Below are 25,499 nucleotides of genomic sequence, written 5' to 3'. Positions count from 1 at the left end.
TCTGGGCATCCCTGTGGTATTTGGGGTATAGAATATCATTTAATTGCTCAGTTGATATGAAAAATTGCAAAAGTACATTTATACACATCTGCTATAACATCGGGAGCTTGTGTTGCACTTCAGCAGTCATAGCTTGGGTCCTTAAGTTATACAAGTTTGTGGTTTAAAAAAAAAAGGGGGGGTTAATTAATTTCAAAGTGTGGAAAAAAAAAAAGCATAAATAAAAGATCAGACACAAAGGGTGTGAATCTTTTCAGTTTAATCAGACAAACAACCCGACCAAAGAAACTACAAAATGACTGTTGTATGCACGTTGCTATACTTCTGTGGAGATAGTAGCATGAAAATGTTAACTTCCATCACAATTTAAATAAACCTCAACAGAAAACATTCAGAAATAACTCCTCTAGACATCTAATGAACTCCTCACTCTACAATTCCAGTGAAAACCATAACTTAAATGACAGAAAAAAAAAAAATCAGCTTTTAATTCAACTGAAGGCTGCTTCATAGAATTACTTACTTTGTTTAGACTTGTTTGGTCATGGTGGCAAGTTCTACATGGCTCCACGTATTAGGATTTCAAATTCACATTGCGAAACAGAACTTGGAAGTAGAAAAAGGCAAAAACTGTACAATTTCTTACTATTAAATACAATCACTCTGTACCAATAATGACAAACATCCCACAGGTAAGTTTTTCAGAGTACATTTAAACAAACAGCAGCTTAAAATCTAGATATAAAATGCCAAAGGAATTGCAACGTTAAACCCAATTCGTCAACAGGACATTTTGCTAGCAATCTACTGTTGAAATAAAAGCTAGTGAAAACGGTGCCAAATTTGCAAAAGAGGGCAATTTTGAAAGGGGGGCAGGGGGCCCACCCCCAAGTATAGTTATTCGGGGGGAGGAAGCCTTATTACAGAAAGATGATTTTAATTCCCCAAATAGTAGACACCGTAAAGGCAGTACTACAAAAGGGGGCTGGGGCTAGACTATGACAAAGAACCAAAATTTTTAACAGATTTGTCAGACTGGGGAAACTTTGGATCCTTTCTGCCAACCATTCAACATGCCATAACATTTCTAAACAGAAAAACTGAAATTTGCAAGGACTGGGTCGATATGAGAAGTCATTACAAAGTCCATCTAGAAAGTTCACTTTCAAACATGTTTCAATGTGTGGTTATGACTAGATTTTAAAATCAATTATTAAAATGGGACCACATTGGAATAGTAGACAGACATGAAAAAATACATAAAATGTGACCAACAGCAACATGCAAAACTTTTGGCACCATTTTATTCATTTTATAATTTTGTCTTTAACAGAACTAAATCACATTTTGCTGAGGATGTCAGTGCAGTTACAAAAAACATGCATACTCCTATACTAACTGACAAGAAACTCAATTTTGCTCATTTTATGCTTTTTTTTAAGTTTCAGACTAATCCTGATTTTCACACAATAAAAAAAGAAAAGAAAATATGTGCCTATGATATCTTGACACACTAAATGGGAAAAAGGAAGAAAAGCAATTCAAGTGTCTATTGTAATGTCACACTGTTAAGGAACTCCCAAAGTTATGCCATCAAAACTCATGCCAACTAATCTAGCACAATATTACAAGGTTATCCTCAGTTTCAGCAAAATGTGACTGCAAAAAACCCTAAAAAGGTGTACAAGTGAGAGAAAGAGGAAACACACACCCACGCACACACAAAGTGATTCTATAAATGGATTGGCTGCTTTTAGAGGAAAACAAATGAGTAAAACTGAGTGCACTAGAAAGACTGCTCTAAAACGAAAAATAAAATTTGCTAAACAAAAAAAAAATTTAACTGGGTAATGAAACGAAAATTAAAAGCCTTTGCACAATCTAGTGGTTATGTCTGCAAGTTCTAGAAAAATAGACTCTGTTCTGAACAATATTCAAGAAACTTTTTACAATTTAATTAATAACAGCAGTCTTTCTAGTGCCCTCTATTGGCAGCACAAACAGAAATGAACACCACACAAAACAAACAAAATAACCACCAAGCGTCAAAAGTTAACAAAAAAGGTCAAGGGTGAAAAATTTCAAGCGTCAGAGAAGCGAAGAGGACAACGGACTGGACGATGAACTTTTGACGTCACATCGACATGCTAGGGAAACGATGAACAAACGGGCACGAAGATATCTAGAACAAAAAAAAAAAAAAATAACGAACAACAAAACTAGGTTAAAGCCACAACAGAAAAAAGGAGAGGAGAAGAAACAGAAAATCATGTAAATGATTATCTTTGCATGGAGAAGGTTGAGGGTCACAGGTACACATTACTTACTTTGGATAGAACATTGAATGCAACACAGGGGATAAGAGGAAGGAAAGTGGAAAGGAGAGACAAGCAACATGCCAAAAGGAGTTAAGGGGAAAATTTACATCCAACACCATCAAGAGACAACAAACAAACAAACAAACGTGTCTACCACAGCTATAACAAAACAGGGTTTATTTTAGTAGGTAGTTAGGGTTTTCAATATACTTCTGAAAATAAGAAAATGAAAAAGCAATTGCCATGAGCAACATTTAACCCTAAGCTGACATTGTTTCAGCTCAGGACTTCACATTTTTTAAAGTGTCAACTCAAATAGCTATAATTTCAGACTCAAAAAAACTTTGTGCTTTAAAGATTTTCTAGACCTCTTTGAATGTACACGAGTTCAGTTTGTGCTTGACTCTGAATCATTGGGTAATGCAATAGGCAACGTGAAGGCAGCTTACTAGTTGTGCATATAGGTCCTATAATGGGCAAAAGTGATATAAATATTTAGATACATTTACAGATTAAAACGAAACATTGATGGAACTAATGACAAACAAAACAGCCATAGCACGTGTACGTATATTCAAGTTGCACAAATTAAGACAAATGTACCCAAAAGCAGCTTGTATAGGACTGTTTGGCACATCAGTGAAACTATGCAACCATACTGTCAGTGTGCAGCTGCTTTCTGTAAGGTGCCCAAATCAGAACTTCTACACAATGACCTCAACTTTGTACTAAAAATCAGCATTACAACAAAAATGATTACTCCAACAAGCATATTGTAATAAGAAGGTATGGGCAGAGTCCACATGTAAAATAATCTTTGGATTCAGAAATGGACTTTACACTAGAACACCCCTAAGGGTTGACCTAGTTTATACAGTTATGGTTTATGTGAACTATTTTTACAGGAGGCACAGACCATGGATTGAGCATCAACAGGACCAGAATCGAAACATTGAAGTTCCAGGGTTCAGACTAAAGCTACTGTAGCTCATGAATACATTAATACAGTTATATGAACACTCAGAAGTTGTAGCCTTTCATACGAAGAGAGTTCTTTTATTAGAATTATAATTTTAGTAATTAATACTCATTATCAGTAAAAAGAAACTATTTTCCTGTACATTCTGACAGACGTCATACCACACAATAACTTGGCAATACCAGCTGTAATTGAACAGACACTACAGAATATCATTTATTTGTATTATATATATTATACTATATTCAGTCAATGATTTAAATGAGTAATTGGATAAACTAAATTTAAAATCATACACCTGGCAGCACAAAATATCTACACTACACCATGAAACAATCTTTATTTGATACACCAAGAAATAAAAGCTGTTGTTCCTGTCATTATGTAGGTGATATCTTTCAAGAGCATTCACACTGTATATTGGTTCTGGAGAAACAAAACAAAGACCTGTTTCTACTTGTACAACAACTTTAACTGAACCCTGGAAGAGCATCAGAGAGACTTCAGCACCTCAACAACTATGCATGAACTCTTGATACAATTTTGAGTGTTGGACAAAGACAATACACTTAGCTAAAAAGGGCCACACGCCTGTTGCTTTAACAATTTGTGAATGCATTCACAAAACTTTACATCAGGATTCTACAAAATACTGTTGAATTTTCTGAGTGATTATTAAACATTTTAATTCAGAGAAATAATTTACGCAATATTATAAAACCTCTATAAAAATAGAAAAAGGCATAATAGTTAAGTAATATACACAATCTGGTCAATGGTTTCTCTTCCATGTCCATAAAAACATCAAGACCCTGTAGGCCTCAAGTATTAATGAAATGGTTAATCTTTCCTTGTTATGATAAATATTTACTAATCATAATTGATCATGAATACAATTTTAAGTGTACAGAGTAACTGAGACATGCAAAACTACACGTAGGAAGGAAGAACACAAAAGGGGTAAAAATGAGACAAGTAATTACTTGGTTCACAAGAATATATTGGAGCGGAAGAAAAAAACTGAATGTAGTAAGTCTTTTTTCTTAAGCACTATCCGTAATTTTAGACAGACATCACACTCAGGATGCAATTATTGCTGAAAGCATACAACAACCACTTGGACTGAGGTGAAAAATTTTTCTAAACCACCCTCATCACAATAAATAAATAAAATAAAAATCAGGCAACTTGAATGTCGTCTCTCCAAAAATCCTACATAACACTTTGAATGTCATTTCCGTGGCACGAAGTGACTTCAGCAGTGGATAGTAATTAATTAAAATGCCTTGGGCAAAATTAAAGTGGCTTGTGTCCTTGAAGTGACAAATAAGGGAATGAGTATGTGAAATGCATACAAATAGCGTTAATCTTTCCAATCCATAGTAAATTAGGGATGCTCATTCGGTACTTAATCAGCTATTACGCGTTAGGTTAAATTTAAGCCAATTTGACTGATCAAAAATGAGGCAATCCTGAGAGTAAACATGACATCCCTATATCCATCAACTAACCAGCTTGTGCTGAGCAACAGTTGTCTGTGCTAAAAAAACAATACAGGAAAAATTACTGAAAGTACACCAAATACAAGATAGTGATTTTTTTTTTTTTTTGGTAGGTGAAGAAAAAAAAAATTAAAACACATTTAATGAAAACCACTAACAAAGAAATTGTCAGCCAAAAACAAACTTTTACATACTATTTTAGATAAATTAGCAGTAATTCAAATAAATAAATAAATAAATAAATAAAAATAAAATATTATTGAAATAAACAGACAAAACAATAAAAAGGCATCTGATGAAGAGCAATCTGACATTCAAGATGCTCCAAATCATGGTGAAAGAGCGATTATCATTTGCATGTATGCAGCAGACCTCCAAATTCTATTTAAAAGGCAGCTTACAAGGAGGCATCAGTTTGACTATCCAAGTATACGATTTGAGTCAATAGTGTAAACACAACCGGTAAATCTGCAGGAACATGACTGGGATGGAGATAATGACTGAAACTGAGAGCAGTCAGTGACTGGCTTTCATTGTGCAACATCCTTTGATGAATGATTTGTACACAGCAAAAGATTAACATGGCACCAAAACGGTAAGAAATAAAGATCCAATACATGAAGCCTAACAATTTGAAATAATTTAGCTGAACAATCTCAATTTTGCATGTTGCTTTTCCTTTTCTTTGTGATGTTTCTAAGAAAGAAGATACGTAGGAAAGGTAAACAGGAGTGAAGGAACAGTAGGAGAGGGTTAAGGGTGGGGCAGGCGTTTGAACTTTTCCAGTGTCACACTCAACTTACCAGAAACACATTTTCAAACCAAGTCCATTTTAGAGCAAAATCACTCAATATGGCTTGCTGTCATTTTTGGATCGTTTCAGTTGAACCTTCAGTCGTTTCATTCCGATCTGAAAACCATTCATTGACTGAATGGCCGCCTGGGATGAAACGGGATTGTCATAACTCACAAAGCCTGAAGGGGGGAAAAAAAGAAAAAAAAAACATATCAATATATTACTTTACTTATAATGAGAGATCATTGGTAAGCATAAAGTCAGTATCAAGAATCAGCTAAAATGAATGCTAATCCTTTTCCTTAAGTTGTATCCATGTCCTGGAAATCCTGACAAGTCTGGAATTTTCCCCCTCGTCTTCTCTCCAATTTGGTCACCTGCCAGAACACACACACACTAGGATAGCGCTCCCCAAATCACATGACCACGACCAACCAGGGAAGGTGGGGCAAACATGTGCTTCCTCCAAGACATAAAAAGCCAACCTTTGTATCTTTTTGAACTGCTGCTCACGATGTGGCACAGGGCAGTGTAACACACAAGGAAAAGCACCATCTGCCCTCTTCTGCTTACATGAGCTCTCAGACACCCATGATTGGCTAGTGACACTGATAAATAGGGAAGAAACAGAAAGCCATCCCTCCCAGCCAGAGCACAGCAAATTTTACTCTCATCTCCCAGCCACGAATGGCTGTGGCATCGTTAGGATTCGAAATCGCAATTCCACAATAAAGAGGGCAAATGCTTTGACGTGCCATATGGGAGCAATTTTTTTTTTTCTTTCCAGACCTGGAAGGCAAATAAGTGTAGGTAAACAATAAGATATTCATGACATATTGGAAAGAATCATGGAATGTCTCATTAGCCCCAACAAAACAAAAACATACAAAACAGTTTCGGTTTTAAAAAATAAATAAATAGGGTTTTAATCTTACAAAGAAAGAAACAACACAAAAGCAGTAACAGAGAAAAGACGTATTCATCTTTTGTTTCATGGATCTACTCACAAATGTCAACCACAAATTACATCCCTGTAACTCAAAACTCTGAGGTTGATGCAGTCTCATGATGCTTTCTGCGTGTTGCCATCTTGGTGTGACCCAGTTCCATGGTTATGCTAATTAGTTAAAGCTCCTAGAGCGGCACGGTGGTGTAGTGGTTAGCGCTGTCGCCTCACAGCAAGAAAGTCCTGGGTTCGAGCCCCGGGGCCGGCGAGGGCCTTTCTGTGCGGAGTTTGCATGTTCTCCCTGTGTCCGCGTGGGTTTCCTCCGGGTGCTCCGGTTTCCCCCACAGTCCAAAGACATGCAGGTTAGGTTAACTGGTGACTCTAAATTGACCGTAGGTGTGAATGTGAGTGTGAATGGTTGTCTGTGTCTATGTGTCAGCCCTGTGATGACCTGGCGACTTGTCCAGGGTGTACCCCGCCTTTCGCCCGTAGTCAGCTGGGATAGGCTCCAGCTTGCCTGCGACCCTGTAGAAGGATAAAGCGGCTAGAGATAATGAGATGAGATGAGTTAAAGCTCCTTGCATTCGACTATTTCTGTAGGGCCGTACTGTTTACCTCAAGAGGTAGGAAAATGGTCCCAAAACGGAAAAAAGCGACCCTCAGCACATCAAAATGATCACATCTTGTCTGCATGATTCTGTTCTTGCAAGACATAAGAAAATGCCATGCACCAAAAAAAAAACAAGATTTTCGGATGACTTCGCAGTCAGCACCTTTAACGTTCAGGAAATATTCAGGATGTTATTGTTGTGCTTATGATGTACAACAGCTTGTAAATGCTTAAGCTCTACTGGCTACATACATGTCAACCTATACAGATTGTCCGGAAATTATACGGATTTTAGCTCATTTCAAGGGCGCACGGGCGTATAAACAAAGTCTTACGGATTTTCAGTATTTTCTGACCTAAATTTATTTTGTGTATCTTACTTGAACATCGTCAGCTGATCGTCGCAAAAACATACAAAAGCTCGATTTATAGACAAAAAACAGCATGTATGCAGGGGCAGATAACCCAGACTATGTGAAACCGGATGTTTATTCCTCAAGCCTCGTGCAGTATTGCGACTGCAAGACTTCGCTCGTTCCGGTCATGTGCAGATGCGGACAGGAGAGATTTCCAAACCTGAGAAAAACTATGGAGGCATTGCTGTGTCTACCTCGCAGCAATGCTGACTGTGAGAGGGTATTCTCACAGGTCAGGAAAATCCACACTGACTGCAGAAAAAACCTGGGCACAGACACCCTTACTGCACTACTGCAATGCAAACTGAACACAGACTTCTGTTGTGACATCACCCCCACAGAAAGGCAGTTACAGCTGGCAAAGGCAGCTGCCAGTGATTATATTCAAGATCATATGTAAACATGACTGACTGTGGACAAAAATGGTGAAGTTTCAGTGCTTTCTCTGGCTATATGAAAAGTTGACTGTGGACAAAAATGGTCTCTGTGAAAATTATCCCATTGAAATGGGAGCAGCCTACACTTTGACTGACAGTGCACAGACAGTGGAGTTTGAGTGTTTTCCCTGAGTCTGTAAAAAGTATTTTCCTTTGGAGTGGGAGCAGCCTACCCTATGAACAATAGGATAGCAGTAAATGTGTATTGTACAAATGTACATCAAAATAAAAGTTTGGTGCGATTCAAAGGCTATAAGGATTTTGTGTTGATTTTATGGATTTCTTCCTCTGATACTACAGGTGGACGCCCAAAGGCGTTGACATGTATGTGGCTACTGTGTAAATAGTATTTGGACAGGGGGTAGTGTGACTAAAGCACCATTAAATGTGTAAAAATCAACTGACCCAAAATAATTTGAATTTAAAAAAAAAAAAGTTGTCACTGGCCAACATGGTGTAATAATTAAAAGCTTACCGAAACATTTGCTGAGGTTAGTCTGTTTGTCTATGAAAACCTTGGCAGAGATAACATTGCCAAAAGGCATGAACATCTGAAGCAAGTCCTGGTCACCAAACTCCTGGGGAAGGTGATAAATGAAGAGATTTGCACCCTCTGGGCCTATGAAGAAAATACAGAGGCAAGGCAAGTTTATTTATATAGCGCATTTCATACACAGTGGCAGTTCAATGTGCTTTACAGAGGTAAAAGCAAAACAGTAAACAATAGAAGATAAAATTACATAAAATAAAGGGGAAGAAGAGAGAAAAATAAAAATAATAGAAGAATTAAACAATACTAGAAATAAAGTAATAAAATGAAGTAAAAGTTTGGTAAAAAAAACAGCAGAATAAAATGGAATAAAAGTTAAGTAAAGTTTAAAACATGCAAAGACTGTAAAAGTTTAAAACATGTAAAGATGATATTTATCAGTTAGCAGAAAGCATCTGAAAACAGCTTGGTCTTTAGTCTAGATTTGAAGCTGCCAACAGCAGGAGCATTTTTAATGTCCTCTGGGAGTTGGTTCCATAGCTGTACTGCATAGCAGCTAAAAGCTACTTCACCACACTTTGTTTTAACAACAGGTTTTACCAGTAAATTTACAGAGGATGTAAAAGAGAAGAACGTAGCGTGGATTTTGGGGCAAAACTGATGAATGTATAATCCTAACTCCGTTCCTGTTGACCTTCTATGAGATGCATAGTGCAGGGAACATGTAGTACAGATACATTCAATAGCACTGCGTTACCATAATGTTAATGTCAGCCTCAGACCTTCCACTTTGGATTAGTAACTAATGTCTAGTGTACTTTGGCCTTTCAAGATCACAAAAATGTGCCTGAAAATAACTGAGAAGCCATCTCTAGGCATTTAAAGCCCCTCAGCTTCTGGGGCCCCTAAGGCAGGCCCTGGACCCCCGGCTGCACTGTTCCAGGCTTTTGACCCATCATTCAGACAGGCTGAAATTTGGACGGACAGACCTTTCAGACTTGTCAGTCCTGAGACACTCTGCTTCAAATTCCTTATTTCCCCACACTCTGTGTGTGTGTGTGTGTGGGGGGGGGGGTGTATAAAGTGTGCAATAATATGCAACATAGTCTACAATAATCATGATGCAAAATCTAAGACTATTCAAAATTGATGAAATACATTAAATCACAATTATCAGACTGCGTAATCTTAGTTTTTCCTTGTTGTAATTGCTTGTTTAGACAGCAGAATGTGCAATAACATACAACAGCGGGAATACATATGACTTTGCAGCAGGTGAAAGCTACACAGCTCTAATGCTGCAAGAAAACACACAAAAAATAAATAAAAAATAGAGCGAGAAACGGCGGCACGGTGGTGTAGTGGTTAGCGCTGTCGCCTCACAGCAAGAAGGTCCTGGGTTCGAACCCCGGGTCCGGCGAGGGCCTTTCTGTGTGGAGTTTGCATGTTCTCCCCGTGTCCGCGTGGGTTTCCTCCGGGTGCTCCGGTTTCCCCCACAGTCCAAAGACATGCAGGTTAGGTTAACTGGTGACTCTAAACTGACCGTAGGTGTGAATGTGAGTGTGAATGGTTGTCTGTGTCTATGTGTCAGCCCTGTGATGACCTGGCGACTTGTCCAGGGTGTACCCCGCCTTTCGCCCGTAGTCAGCTGGGATAGGCTCCAGCTTGCCTGCGACCCTGTAGAAGGATAAAGCGGCTAGAGATAATGAGATGAGATGAGTTAAAGCTCCTTGCATTCGACTATTTCTGTAGGGCCGTACTGTTTACCTCAAGAGGTAGGAAAATGGTCCCAAAACGGAAAAAAGCGACCCTCAGCACATCAAAATGATCACATCTTGTCTGCATGATTCTGTTCTTGCAAGACATAAGAAAATGCCATGCACCAAAAAAAAAACAAGATTTTCGGATGACTTCGCAGTCAGCACCTTTAACGTTCAGGAAATATTCAGGATGTTATTGTTGTGCTTATGATGTACAACAGCTTGTAAATGCTTAAGCTCTACTGGCTACATACATGTCAACCTATACAGATTGTCCGGAAATTATACGGATTTTAGCTCATTTCAAGGGCGCACGGGCGTATAAACAAAGTCTTACGGATTTTCAGTATTTTCTGACCTAAATTTATTCTCAATATTTTCTGACCTATAAATTTTAGAAACCTAAAATGGGAAAGAGTTGTGTGATTGACTGTACAAACAAATCTGAGCCCTTTACAGACTGTTGAAAGCAAGGGGGGGGAGGTAGTACAAATGTTCATACAAATTAAGAAAAGTCCACTTGTTATTAACTTTACATTTTTATATAAAGAATATTTTAGCTAGACTATTAGACTTTCCTCCAAGCTTTATAAATGTGGGTAAATAATTACCTTTTATTAAGAAAAATTTTTTTATTCAAATTTAACAAAAGTAATATACAAGTTGATAAAGAATCAGAAAATAAAAGGTCATTTTTTAGTAGTAAAATTTTCATTTAATTTTTTTTTTCAAAAATATAATGGGAAAATCAAATCATGAACCCAATATCGTGAATAGAACTGAATTGTGACCTGCTTAAAATGGTGTGTGTGGGAGGAGTCATGAGATGGAGATCTGAGCTTCTCATGAAATCTCCTGTGCGTTGTACATCGCACGGATCTAAACAACATTGGAGCCCTATGTGCTTGCAATATGGTACTGACAATTTGGCTTTTCTGGTCTCTACTACAATAATAATGCTCTCCAGACCTAAATTTATTTTCAAAATCAACATGACTATGGGACTTTTAGATAAAAAAAAAAAAAAAAAAAAAAAAATTATTATATATATATATATATATATATATATATCGCAGAAGTTGTAAACAATTGTCACTGGTGTATTTGAAAATACTATTTCATGAGCCTGTATTAAAATGCATTGCACTCCTCAAAATTTCACAGCACACTTCACCTCATAGCACACTGGCTGAGAACCACTGCTCTTTTTATTAAAAGATCAGCTTCAGAGACTACCATGATGGTGACAATCCATCACCAGTACTTTTGTCCCAACAGAATACTCAACTGAAAATATTAAAAATAAATAAATATAAAAATTATATACAAATCACTCACTCACACCCCCACCCCAAGACATTAAAAACTATGGCTTGGTGATTTTAGTATTACATTAAAAATCAACCTAGGATCCATTAAACAAGATAATAACCATCACCATAATAATAATAATAATAATAATAATAATAATAAACCAACAACTGTGAGCTACTGCTCACATAAGCGAGAGCGGCGGTATACATCAGAATGCAAGCAATCGAAGGAATAGAAGACTGATTATTAATGCTGACTTCAACAAATAATTAACCCTGAAACAAGTAAGTAAAGAGCAGCGTCTCTCCCCAAGTATTTCAAATAGCATCCTGGTAAACTGGCATTTTGAAATAGCATTTTGCTTCTTGAAACAGCATCAAAATGCACCCTACATTTCGTAAATACATTCAGTCAGTAAACAGGAAGTCTATGTGCAACAGACCTGAAAATGGTATACACGGTATAGAACCCCAAGCTGAAGCTCGGTACAAAATATCAAGCAGTTATGAATTGTAGTTGCTGAGAAAAATGTTATGAAAATTTTGTAAATCCAACCTATACAGCTGTGATCAGAAGTTTACATACAGTAACATGAATGTCATCTTGGATATGAATGTCATGGCAATATTTGGGCTTTCAGTAATTTCTTTGAACTTTTTTGTGGCAGAATGATTGTACAGCATACATCTTTAATTTAAAAAAATAAAACAAACAAACAAACAAACAAAAAAAAAAAACCCATGAGAAGTTGGTGCACAAGTTAATTTTCTTTGGGTTTTCTGAAATCAACACGGGGTCAAAATTATACATACAGGGTCAAAAATTTACATATGCTCACTTAGATTATTAATTGAGAGGTGCTGAAACTTCCAAAATATCTCATCTTGCCAAGGTCTCTTAACTTCCTGTTAGTGATCATGATTGACTACAGCTGGTAGCTTCTCTGTGCATTCATAAAAAGGGTTTGTTTACAGCGCTCATTGGGTTGACCAACACACAGTAAAATGGGAAAGTCCAAGGAGCTCAGAGCAGATCTGAAAAAGATCGCAGACATACACAACTCCGGAATGTCTCTTGGAGCCATTTCTAAACAACTGCAAATTCCAAGATCAGTTCACACAATTGTATCCAAGTTACTGTGAGGTGTAGTTACTTTGCCAAGCCACTTTGCTTCAAGAAAACTCAAACTGTCACCCTCCGCTGAAAAGAAATTAGTTTGGATGGTCAGGAACAACCTGGGAACCACCATGGCACAGCCCTGCCATGAACTGGAAGCTGATTGATCACCTTCTACAGTTCGGATCACCAGGGATTAAGAGGCTGCTATCCAAGAAATAAGCCCCTGCTCCAAAATTGACACCTTCAAGCTTAACTAAAGTTTGAAGCTGACCACACGGACAAAGAAAATGCCTTCTGGAGGATAGCTGTATGGTCAGATGAGACAAAGATTGAGTTGTTTGGCCACAATTACCACCATGTACAGATGAACACTGTTCCAGCTGGTGGTGGTAGGATCATCATGCTCTGAGGCTGTTTTCCTGCTAGTGGAACTGGTTCATTGCACAAAGTGGATGGAATAATGAAGTAGGACTACCTCAATTCTTCAGCATAAACCATCAGAAACTTGAACACGACCTGGGACTGACAACAGGACAATGAACCCAAACACGCATCAGAGCTGGTTGTGGAAGATAAAGCAGGCTAACATTAAGCTTAAAACCAGTCTTGACTTCAACCCTATTGAAAATATATGGACCGTGCTTATAAGTCGAGTCCATGGCCGGGGGGGATTTATTTGAACTCTACCAATTCTACCACGAAGGGTCCTGAAATATCCAACCAGAATTCTGCCAGAAGCTTGTTCATGGTAAACAAAAATGTTTGGTCAAGGTGAATCTTGCGAAGAGACATTTTACCCAAATATTACGTGTGCTGTATGTAAATTTTTGACCCTGTATGTATAATTTTGACCCTGTGTTGATTTCAGAAAACCCAAAGAAAATTAAAAACTTGTACACCAAATTCTAGCATGTTTTTTTTCAAAGATGTATGCTGTACATTCTGCTACAGAAAAAGAACAGTTCAAAGAAATTACTGAAAGCCCAAATATTGCCATGACATTCATATCCAAGAGGACATTCATGTCACTGTATGTAAACTTCTGATCACAACTGTATGTTTCGTAAATACACTGCGTTCCTTCGGAGTGGGGGTATAATATGAAAATACTAAATTGTTCATTCTGGGATAACTGTGGTACTACCAACACTGACCTTCTTTCTGGCTGCCAGCAGCACTGATGCTCTGCTGAGAAAGTAGGCTCTGGTTATAAAGACTGGGTAGGGCAGCGGCTGCATACTGCTGGATCCCCGAGTAAGCTGCCTGTGTCAAGGCCTCCATAGTGCTGCCGGAGCCATTAGATATGCCTCCACTGCCCAAGCCACCATTCAACGCAGCCATGCCTACAGAAAAACAGAACAAATGCTGTTTGGGGGGGCGGAGGGAAAAAAAAAATCTTTTCGCAATTTAGTGTACACTAATTCATAATCCTAAGTACAGCCATAATTTTCTTTCCTTTCTTGGTATTTTATTTTACATACACACACCTATTTTATATTTATACACACACACACACACACACACCCCCAATGGGCAAGCAGCACCCAAAACATACTTGCCCGAAAAACAATTCTACTTGCTCAGAGCTTTATTTTATTTTGGAGAGGACAGAATGCAGTTGATTTTTTTTTCTTTAAGTTGGTGAAGCATAATTATGATAAAGCCATAAAACCATAAACACCAATATATGCAGACACATTCAGAAAGAAAAGTTCTAGTAGCAGAGGAATGAATAATTTAGGGTATATTAAGCTGTGGAGAGTTGTGAAAGAGTATAATAATGCTGGAGCTTTGTTTCTGTTATCAAAAGGAACACAGTCCTGTGCAAAATGTCACCGTGGAACCAGACACACCCAGACACACACACACCCAGACACACACACACACACACACTAAACTTTACAACAGCTGCACATATGTGAAATGGAAATAAATCTACTCAGGCAGGAAAAACTATTTTGGATAAAATTGTTATTCTCCATTACACACTGATCAACTTGTGTGACTCAGTTGTGCCTTTGAATCGAGAATAAATGAAGGAACTGAACATTAACCATTCATTGAAATTATTACAAGAATGATTATAGTTACTGTATGACCGTACTGTAGCTACAACTGAAATGTGCCGATTCGGATAGTGCTCGTAATTAAATGTACCATCCATTATTAGATAAAATTAAAATAAAATCTTACAATATTGTTTGAAAGTCTAGAGCAAAATATTTTATTTTACAACTAACACTTCAGATATTTTAACAATAATAAGCATCACTGTATAAATGATAGAGTGCAGATAGCTCTGTAACTACATGTCCTTGGGGTTGAAGAGGCATGGAGGGGCAGTAATACCATCTAGGCTACAGTTTAGGTCAGAGCCCTTTGAGAGTAAATGCTTTGGCTTTCGCAACATTCTGTTCCCAAAAGCTGATGTCGGGGAAAAAGTCTTGACACAAAGAAGGTTTTCTCGCTTCTGTAAAACAGTTCTTCCATGTCAGGACTTTGCGGGAAAAAGAATGCATATTCCAACATGTAGTTAATGCTAGGCCACAAATCTGCACCGTCACTCCAGTTGTTTCGAGGAATTTTGTACGGATCAGAACCACTAATAAACTAATTTCCGTGTATATCCATCTTTCGCTTCTTTCTGACTAAGACTGTCCAAGTAATCCGGTAGTATAGCTTTTTTTTTTTTTTTTTTTTTTTTAAAAAAGTTGTAGTTTTCTTCGGACAACAGCAACAGATGACGGACATCTCCGCTTGGCTTCAGTATGTGAACAGCCAATCAGCGGGTCCCGTACGCGTTTACGATTTTTATGTCACGATTTACAACCAATGGAAGACACCCTTTGTCAGCTGTCCACCAATCACAGACTCCCGTGCCACAATGGTGGAATGCTGATAAATATTTAGAAATAAAAATATTATGAAATATATGAAACCATCAAAAACAAAAAAAAATCGTATATCACACTGATGTAAAGCGTGTATTTTGGTAATTTCTTACCTGCTAGTGAACTCATGTTGAGACCAGCACCAGCACCTGCAGCCAGAGACTGCAGCGCACCCAGAGAAGCCATAGGATTCACAGATGAATTAGTACTCGAGGTGGGAGAAGAACCTGCTGTGGAAAGGGAGCAGAGAAGAGGAAGGGCAGATAGATGAGTAACAAAGTATTACCAAAAATAAAAAGCTAATTTTATAAAGATGAAACATCTATGACAACATGGGGGGGGGCCTTGCATACTTCGGAACAAGGACCTTCTTTTATAAGTATGCATTCAATTAACATTATAGCGAACACGGGCATTTTGGCCAAGGAAAAAGCATTACTACAGTAACAGAGAACCAGTGAACTATTAATATCGGCAAGGGTGCACAGATGTCCCAAGTCACAGATGATGCAGAGGCGAAGCTATCTTCAGGTGCTTCAGTATGGTGGAAATGTGCATACAGTTAAATTGTATATGGGACATTTTGCAAGTACATAAACCAGACCCGGGCATTTTACAGCCCGCATCCGGCCCTTTGGGTCATTCTGACCGGCCCGCGTAAGGTTAATTAGAAATTACAAAATAAACTTATTTTCTAATTTTACCTCATGCATGGACTGAATGTGCATTGCTTTTATTTTGAAGTTGTGTTCAACAAAAACGCAATGCGTGCGACATGAACATGACATGAAATCCCACGAAACCTAATCCCGTGACAACTACTTCCATAATTTGTCCAGACCAACCACAAACTTGTACGTCATCCTTCAAACGGTCCAGCCAATCACATAGTGTGACGTCACCAGCAGGTGCCGGAGCCCGAGCCGATCTGTAGATCTGATACCTACACCGAATCGACGTTGTTGCAAGCAGGTCACAAGAAGACTTTAGCTCCCAAAAATGTCCGCAAAAAGAAGAAAGGTAGATGCCGAATGCAGGGCTTCCAACAAAACATGGACTGTATCTTGCTTGATATTTGGAGTAGAAAGACAATATTGTGATGTCTATTGTGTTTTGGGGTGAATGTGACTGGAAGAAAAAAAAAAAAAGGTACATTCACATTTTGTTAACTGTTGTTTTGGGAAATTTGATTGAATAAATGACATTTTTTGTAAGGCAACCACGTTTTTTCCATACTCTTACCAGTCTTAGCAGCTTGTAAAAACAAATGTTATTTACTGCTTTATATAAAGAAATACAATTAATATTATGCAGAATTTAGTTCAGCCTCTTGGTCCGGCCCTCCACAAAATTCTGTTTCTCATGTGGCCCCATGGAAAAAATAATTGCCCACCCCGACATAAACCGATTCACCAGCAATTTCCACAAATGTAATTGAGAAATTCCAAGTTGCCAATCTCTCAGGATGAATTTAAAATAAATATTGCATTTTTCGACATAAATATAACTTCACTCCACTGAGATGCTTTAAGAGGGAAATGAGCAGTATGGTCCGTGCAGACATAAACATACATGTTAGTGTACAACCCCAATACCAAAAAAGTTGGGACATTGTGTAAAACAAATAAAAACAAAGTGAAGATTGACAAAATCATGCAAACCCTATATTTCATGGAAAAATAATACAAAGACAGCACATCAGATGTTGAAACTGAGACATTTTTTTGTTTTTTGAAAAACATGCGCTCATTTTGAATTTGAGGTCAACAACACATTTCAGAAAAGTTGGGACAGGGATTATCATCTTTGTATCATTTTCATATGGTTTCTATGATTTGGAAATTATGGCATTCTGTCTTTACTTACAGTGGTGCTTGAAAGTTTGTGAACCCTTGAGAACTTTCTATATTTCTGCATAAATATGACCGAAAACATCATCAGGTTTTCACACAAGTCCTAAAAGTAGATAAAGAGAACCCAGTTAAACAAATGAGACAAAAATATTATACTTGGTCATTTATTTATTGAGGAAAATGATCCAATATTGTATGTGTGTGTGAACCTTTGCTTTCAGTATCTGGTGTGACCCCCTTGTGCAGCAATAACTGCAACTAAACATTTCCAGTAACCGTTGATCAGTCCTGCACACCGGCTTGGAGGAATTTTAGCCAATTCCTCCGTACAGAACAGCTTCAACTCTGGGATGCTGGTGGGTTTCCTCACATGAACTGCTCACTTCAGGTCCGCCCACAACATTTCGATTGGATTAAGGTCAGGACTTTGACTTGGCCATTCCAAAACAACTTTATTCTTCTTTAACCATTCTTTGGTAGAGCGACTTGTGTGCTTAGGGTCGTTGTCTTGCTGCATGACCCACCTTCTCGTGAGATTCAGTTCATGGACAGATGTCCTGACATTTTCCTTTAGAATTCACTGGTATAATTCAGAATTCCTTGCTCCATCAATGATGGCAAGCCATCCTGGCCCAGACACAGCAAAACAGGCCCAAACCATGATACTACCACCAACCTGTTTCACAGATGGGATAAGGTTCTTATGCTGGAATGCAGTGTTTTCCTTTCTCCAAACATAACGCTTCTCATTTAAACCAAAAAGTTCTATTTTGGTCTCATCCATCCTCAAAACATTTTTCCAATAGCCTTCTGGCTTGTCCACGTGATCTTTAGCAAACTGCAGACGAGCAGCAATGTTCTTTTTGGAGAGCAGTGGCTTTCTCCTTGTAACCCTGCCCTGCACACCATTGTTGTTCAGTGCTCTCCTGATGGTGGACTCATGAACATTAGCCAATGTGAGAGAGGCCTTCAGTTGCTTAGAAGTTACGCTGGGGTCCTTTGTGACCTCGCCGACTGTTACACACCTTGCTCTTGGAGTGATCTTTGTTGGTCGACCACTCCTAGGGAGGGCAACAATGGTCTTGAATTTCCTCCATTTGTACACAATCTGTCTGACTGTGGATTGGTGGAGTCCAAACTCTTTAGAGATGGTTTTGTAACCTTCTCCAGCCTGATGAGCATCTACAACGCTTTTTCTGAGGTCTTCAGAAATGTCCTTTTTTTGTGCCATAATACACTTCTACAAACGTGTTGTGAAGATCAGACTTTGATAGATCCCTGTTCTTTAAATAAAACAGGGTGCCCACTCACACCTGATTGTCATCCCATCAATTGAAAACATCTGACACTAATTTCACCTTCAAATTAACAGCTAACCCTAGATGTTCACATACTTTTGCCACTCACAGATATGTAATATTGGATAATTTTCCTCAATAAATAAATGACCAAGTATAATATTTTTGTCTCATTTGTTTAACTGGGTTCTCTTTATCTACTTTTAGGACTTGTGTGAAAATCTGATGATGTTTTAGGTCATATTTATGCAGAAATATAGAAAATTCTAAAGGGTTCACAAACTTTCAAGCACCGCTCTACAGTTTACACAGTGTCCCAACTTGTTTGGAATTGGGGTTGTAAATGTTATACTACAGTATAATACTGGCTACTGATGGAAGCTGGAATTATTTGGTAAGAGATTAAAAAGCAGAACGAACCCTTGCAGCCATCCCAGGCAGAGAGAGTCTGTTGTCCAGAGGCCGTACCTGAGCTAGTAAGCGCACTGAGTGGCGAGCTGGACGTGGTCAGTGCACTGCTGCCACTTGGAGTTGCCTGACTGGCACTCGCTGCTGCCGCCAATGCAGCCAGATTCTGCATGGCATTCAGACCTGCACATATATGCATAGATATAAATACAAAAAAAAAAAAAATTAAATTGTGATACGTAAAGCAACTAACTGTTGCTCTGCAACAGAAATCAAGGGCATAAAATGAAGACGTTAATCTAAGGCAACATTGGCATAAGTAACAAGGTTCACAGTTGTGGTGTTCTCTGCACCAAGTTGCCTTACTTCCTATAAAAGTGTCATTTTCTAGGATTTTCAACTTCAAACCAAGTGATTCGAGCAAAATTGATGAATCAGCTTCAGTTATATGAGAACAAGGTTCAAACTTCTCATTCCTTATTTACATGTTACATTCATATACTGGACACCGGCATTTTGTTACATGGCGTACAATTTTCTTTTGTTCGTTGCCAAACTGGTTTTGTTGCAGTGAGAGTCATGATCTAGATTATTGTTTAATAAACAATAGAGCTGAACCTTTTTTTTTTTTTAAACCTGTGTATCTATCTGTTTGACTGACAGTTTTACTGATCACTGAGACAGCATTGACTGGGCATGAAATTGGTTCAATTAAGGAAAAAAGTACCGTGTGATGTACTAAACTACTTTTGCCATATTGGTATAACTTGGCTTGCTACATTTCTTCAGGGTAGTGAAGTTTCAATTAATGTAGAGTAACTGGTTGTTCAGCTCAATACGCTTTCCAAATAGCTTGCTCAAACACTGTTAGCTAGAGAAGATGAGAAAATGAAGCAGTATTTTCAAGGGCTAAACAAAAACCCCAAACGAGCCCAATGAAATTAAGGGTGACAAAGGGAAAAAAATTTTTTTTACTGATAGGCCCACGTCTGGAAACATTTCTAATAAAAGGTTCAGATTGTGTGTCCCTTGTATGAAAACATTCATGTCCTTTGCTAGGTCACATACCTGTTTAAGTGATGAACTGCACTACTTCTCGTTTCTAGAGATGGTAACAGACGTTTTATACTTGTGCTACAAAACTATCAACCTCTGTAACACCAGTGCCATGTGAAAAAAAACAAGTTAATATACAGCCCTGTCTTATTACTACATCTTATTTAAACAAGTGTTGCAATAACAAACCAATAAAATTATACAGTACAACAGATCGTCATCCAAGATTCAAGAGTAGTAAACAGGGCTATTTATTTGCTCAAATATGAAAGTCTGTTGAAATCTTCAGGTTTCACTGAAATTAAGTGTCCAAGTTAAGTAGAATGCTGAACCATTTTCCACCCTCACCTGTGGGTAGCTTTGCAAACTTTACTTATAGGTTTGTTTAATTAATTAATTAATTAATTGTTAAAATGGTAGTATTCCGATAGAGCAAACTTAAGATTTTATTAAAGCTTCATTTCTAAATACAAGTGAGCCAACTCTGTTCTGTGTCCATTCCGACAACCAATCCTTATTTCATAAGAAAAATGCTGAAAGAAAAAAAATATATATGTGTCTTAAAGGAAAACTCTGGAGTGAAATGCTTTTTAGGTCTATTTCCGCATTATTGGGAGTACATACGTTGAGTTGCTATCACAATCATGTCAATCGGACGTGTTTTGAGAAAATTAGTTTGTGATTTCAACCGGAAAGCACCAACACGGCAGTGGCTGGGGCATGTGTTTTTGCCGATACAAAACGCTAGTTTTAAAACCATTGCAAAGCTCAAAACATGACAGTTCTGTGGAAGTGAGTAGAGGGTTCCTACAAAACTAAACGAGGTGTGTCTGGCTCTAAAAGTGCACGGACAGAGTGTGTAGAAGAGTAAATATAAAGGCAGTGACCTTACCCGCAGTTGGTGTTCCTCAGACGCCATCTTGAGTGGACAGCCCGTAAAAGTCAAGTGACTTTTACGGGCTGTCCACTCAAGATGGCGTCTGAGGAACACCAACTGCGGGTAAGGTCACTGTCTTTATATTTACTCTTCTACACACTCTGTCCGTGCACTTTTAGAGCCAGACACACCTCGTTTAGTTTTGTAGGAACCCTCTACTCACTTCCACAGAACTGTCATGTTGTTTTGAGCTTTGCAATGGTTTTAAAACTAGCGTTTTGTATCGGCAAAAACACATGCCCCAGCCACTGCCGTGTTGGCGCTTTCCGGTTGAAATCACAAAAAACTAATTTTCTCAAAACACATCCGATTGACGTGATTGTGATAGCAACTCAACGCATGTACTCCCAATAATGCGGAAATAGACCTAAAAAGCATTTCACTCCGGAGTTTTCCTTTAATGGCGTTACTACATCCTTTGTCAGTTTGTTTAGTAACTCAGTTTCAGTTTACTATTCTGACAAATTATTACATCAAAAACATGTTTCCAACACGTGCACGGAATTACCAACAAATACTATGAATATAAAACATTCATTAAATACAAAGCATACACTGAAGCTTGCATACAAGTTACCAGTCAACAGCCAAATTGCTAATGCAAAACAGACAAATAAACAGTCATGGAAACTGGAGCAACTGATGTCTAGCTGCTTACTTTCACAATATTAGACTTCTTATTTATTAGTTCAATGAAAGCATCAAGAAACAAAGGGTATTTTAAATTTTATAATATTACGTTTGTCAAATCAAACTAGCCCATTACTCTGAGATTTCTGGATCTTGGGGCAAGTAGAATCACCTATACATGATGACATGCGAATCAATGCTTCTATGAATGCACCAAATTACTAGCCATTACATTTTTTTTTTTAAACCTTAAGACTCCTAATCTGCAATGCAATGCACAGCACTGATCTTACCTGACATGGGGTGAAGATTGTTGAGAGCATTCCCCGAGGATGCGGATTGCTGCAGGAGCTGCAAATAAAGCTAGACATTACACCAAAACAGAGAACACAGAGAGAGTCAGGACTGCTTCCAGGACTGTGAGAAGAGGAACACGAGAGAGAGAGAGAGAGAGAGAGAGAGAGAGAGAGAGAAGGGGTGGGAGGGTTTCAAGTAATGGGGGAGGGATGAAAATGGTCCATGATGGGGTCCAAATAAATACCAAAGTGAGAATTTGTGGCTGAAGTCAAAACACTCAACCAAATGCCAATGCATAAAATTCACCATTGCAAAATTCAGACACACTTGCAATGGTTGTCCATCTGCTAAGCTAATCAATTTAATTTCATTTGTATGCCACTTTTAACAATGGACATTGTCACAAATCAGCTTTACAGAAATATATAAATTCCAGTTATAAACTTTACACATTAATTTAAAATTTATTTATTAAGGCTGGTTTATACTTGAACATAAAGCACAGACTGATTTGAACATAAAGCACAGACTGATTTGCACAGCCAGTTCTAAATGTTTGCTATATATTTGTTTGGTGCAGCACATCAGGCAAACACTGATGGGTTAAACAATTGAGGCCTTAAATCAAAGAGCAAGCAAACATACTTCCGGGGTTCTTTTTCATTCTCCAATGTTACTCATTGTGTGGATTTTAGGTAAAGTCACTTCACCAATTTTCCTATATGATTATTTGAATAAAATTAAACTAATACACTCAATTTTATTGATATTAAATATGGGTTTTTATTCCTTCAAGTCAAAATGAGCCTCGCAGAAATAACAGGACTATTATGCTCCTGCACTAATTGATAAACATCGCTTTTTTGGTCCAGTATAATTCTTTAAACCGAACATAAACCCAGCATGCAGTGCTATAATGAGCAAAGCATGCAGTGCTGCAAAAAAGAAGCAAGATATTTTGCTTCTTTTTTGCACTGAGGGGCGCCTTAGCAGGGTTAATGAAATGCATGCTCACAATTATACTGTACTATCAATCTACCCATATAAAAATGGATATTTTAAAAAATTTGTTACATCCATCTGAATACTATATCATGCAGCAATTTGTATTATTAGCAATGCAAAGTCAAGGTCTGAATTCTGCCATGAAAGTGCTTAAAGGAGATATGCAGAACCTTTATTTTTAAATACATTTCTGAGTGGATAGTATATCCATCCTTGACTCATGTATGCTGCATAAATGGGAATAAAAAATATATACATTTTTGAGCGTTAAAATCGACTGCAAAGTTGGCATTCGAGTTGCCCCGCTGAGCCAGCCAGCCCTGGGTGTGAGACGTCACAGCAGGAACCGGTTTTAACGCCGAGGCCTTTAACAGCTATAGACCAAAGTCATATAAATAAAAATTTATGGTGAAAGTAAGAAATACCGTGACCGACTTGCTCAACTAAGACCGAGTTGACTTCATTAACTGTGGTTTGACTCCTTAAAACAGGATAGGTGTTATAACTTATGCAACATACATGTACATGCATGCATTTTTCACTGATAAAACGTAAAATGCTGATTAAATAATCAGATGAACTGAGACGATCACATTCTGAAGCAAATTAAATAATCTTATACCGGTAACTTAAACACACAATACAAGTTACATGTATTAATCTAAATGCAGGTAAACGACGAGTGTTGTTTCTGTTGTTTTGTATCCAAATGATGATCTTCGCATCTTGCCCGTCTGGGTTCTCGCTTCTTGAAGGCCGATCATTTTGAAAAACAATCTGACTTTCAGTTGCTCATTCAGTTCTCCATTCATTCACTTCTTCCACATAAGGGTGAGATATTGCTGCTGAGGCAAACATATCCAGCGGAGAAATCAGCCGGCTGGTCCACTCATTCTCTATTTGCTTCATACGGAGTACTCCACCATTACTGCTTGGCTCAGGCAATTACTAAAACCCGGGACGGGACGTTACCGGTTTTAGCAACAACCGCGGGGAGGTCACTGCCCGAGCGATAATGTGTCACCTCCCATTCCATCCTGGGTTTTAGCAACAACCCTCGGCTCACACTCCGGGAGAACTGGTGCAACTGAACTTACTTTCCTTTTCTTTAATTGTTGGTACTGCACCGTCTTCCAATACGGGCTTATAGCCAATGCTCCTCAACAGATCAGAGGTCTCATACGAGTCTTCAGTAAAATGTGCAGAGCAGAGGAGAGACCACTTCATAAGCACCCAATGTGCCCGTGAATTTCTCGCAAAATGTGTCCAAATCTTTGCAGTTTGAACATTCTTGGGCCATGAATGCAACGTAAATCCACCTTCTGTCATGTTGCTGCACCCGCCAGCAACACATCTACATGGCATGACGATAAATTAGCTCAAAATGGAGGGTCGGAGTCAGCTCTGTGTTTTAGTATAGCAGAAATGGCGAGGAGACCGATAGACTTCCTGCGGTAACTTCACAGATGTCAAGGTCATTCACTCAGACCACTACCTATAGGAGTCATTTTAATTGTAAAAATTACCATATTAGATTTATTGTTAACACTTAAAACTATTCCTGTGCCATTCTTGAGGTCTCAAGGCATTTATAAACAAAAAGTGAGGCCATGGTTCTGCGTCTCTCCTTTAAGGTTTAGACCACTTTTTTTTTTTTTAAATAAAGCAATATCCACGTGTTTTTGTAGCGTAATCTGTTCTTAGTGTTCTCTACTAATATATTATATCAGGGATTTAGGACCTGGAAGTAAGTAGTTATCCTCAACATAAATCACATCCACTATTTGCTTTTGCTCTCAAATTTTTTCTGCAATAGGACACAAGACAACACAAATGTTCCCCTTAAGGGCAAGTACAATGGCAGACCAGTGTACGATACCCTCACATATTCACAGATATGCAAATGCACAAGTATAAACCAGACTAAATCTTATTAAAAGAACAACTTAATCATTGTGACATTTTTGACGCGTGTCCAAACAAGTCACAGATTTTTTCCAACACAAATAAAGCCGTTCCATTCCATTTTCAATGTACATCCACGTTTGGTCAGGAAATACCTGTTCTACTGTTTTATTGTCCATTATATTATTGCTATATGGAGCACGATGCTGCCGTCAAGCATTGTTCTAATATCAAATGTAGATGTTACTGTGCATCCAGTGCCTTGTTCTGTTGTAATTTTCATGGACATTTAGTCAAAACATTCATCCAGGCACTGAGGGATAAATATTTGTTTCATCCCTAAAGAAAGGCTCAGCAGCAATATGGAGGAAATAAATAATTAAATGGATAATTAAGTAAATAAGCAAATAATAGAAGTAAAGAAGAGTTTAAAAAAAGTAGTAAAGAGAGTAAATGAGAGATTAAAAATAGGGGAAAGAAAAGAATTTTCACAGCACACCCATGGAGCAGCACTAACACATTCACAAAAGGG

At 38.1% G+C, this 25,499-nt stretch overlaps 1 protein-coding gene across 9 annotated transcripts in view; it reads right to left on the bottom strand.

Moving 5' to 3' along the window:
* Positions 1-242: 242 nt before the first annotated feature.
* The window catches only part of celf1 (cugbp, Elav-like family member 1), an 84,317-nt gene continuing 59,060 nt past the window's right edge, over positions 243-25,499 (bottom strand). For 2 of the 9 annotated variants that reach the window (XM_060911974.1, XM_060911975.1), the window contains 7 exons: positions 22,054-22,123; positions 19,150-19,320; positions 15,692-15,808; positions 13,842-14,030; positions 8,480-8,623; positions 5,603-5,774; positions 243-2,182 (listed from right to left, as the gene is read on the bottom strand). In XM_060911974.1, the coding sequence (XP_060767957.1) occupies positions 5,647-5,774; positions 8,480-8,623; positions 13,842-14,030; positions 15,692-15,808; positions 19,150-19,320; positions 22,054-22,123 (819 nt within the window). In that variant the 3' untranslated portion in view covers positions 243-2,182; positions 5,603-5,646. The other 7 variants (XM_060911976.1, XM_060911979.1, XM_060911980.1 and 4 more) reach the window with 7 other exon arrangements.

Source organism: Neoarius graeffei, chromosome 27 (genome assembly GCF_027579695.1).
Source record: "Neoarius graeffei isolate fNeoGra1 chromosome 27, fNeoGra1.pri, whole genome shotgun sequence".
In the NCBI taxonomy this organism is placed as follows: domain Eukaryota; kingdom Metazoa; phylum Chordata; class Actinopteri; order Siluriformes; family Ariidae; genus Neoarius; species Neoarius graeffei.
Note: the sequence above shows the minus strand (reverse complement) of the source record. Positions and strands in the feature narration are given on the sequence as shown.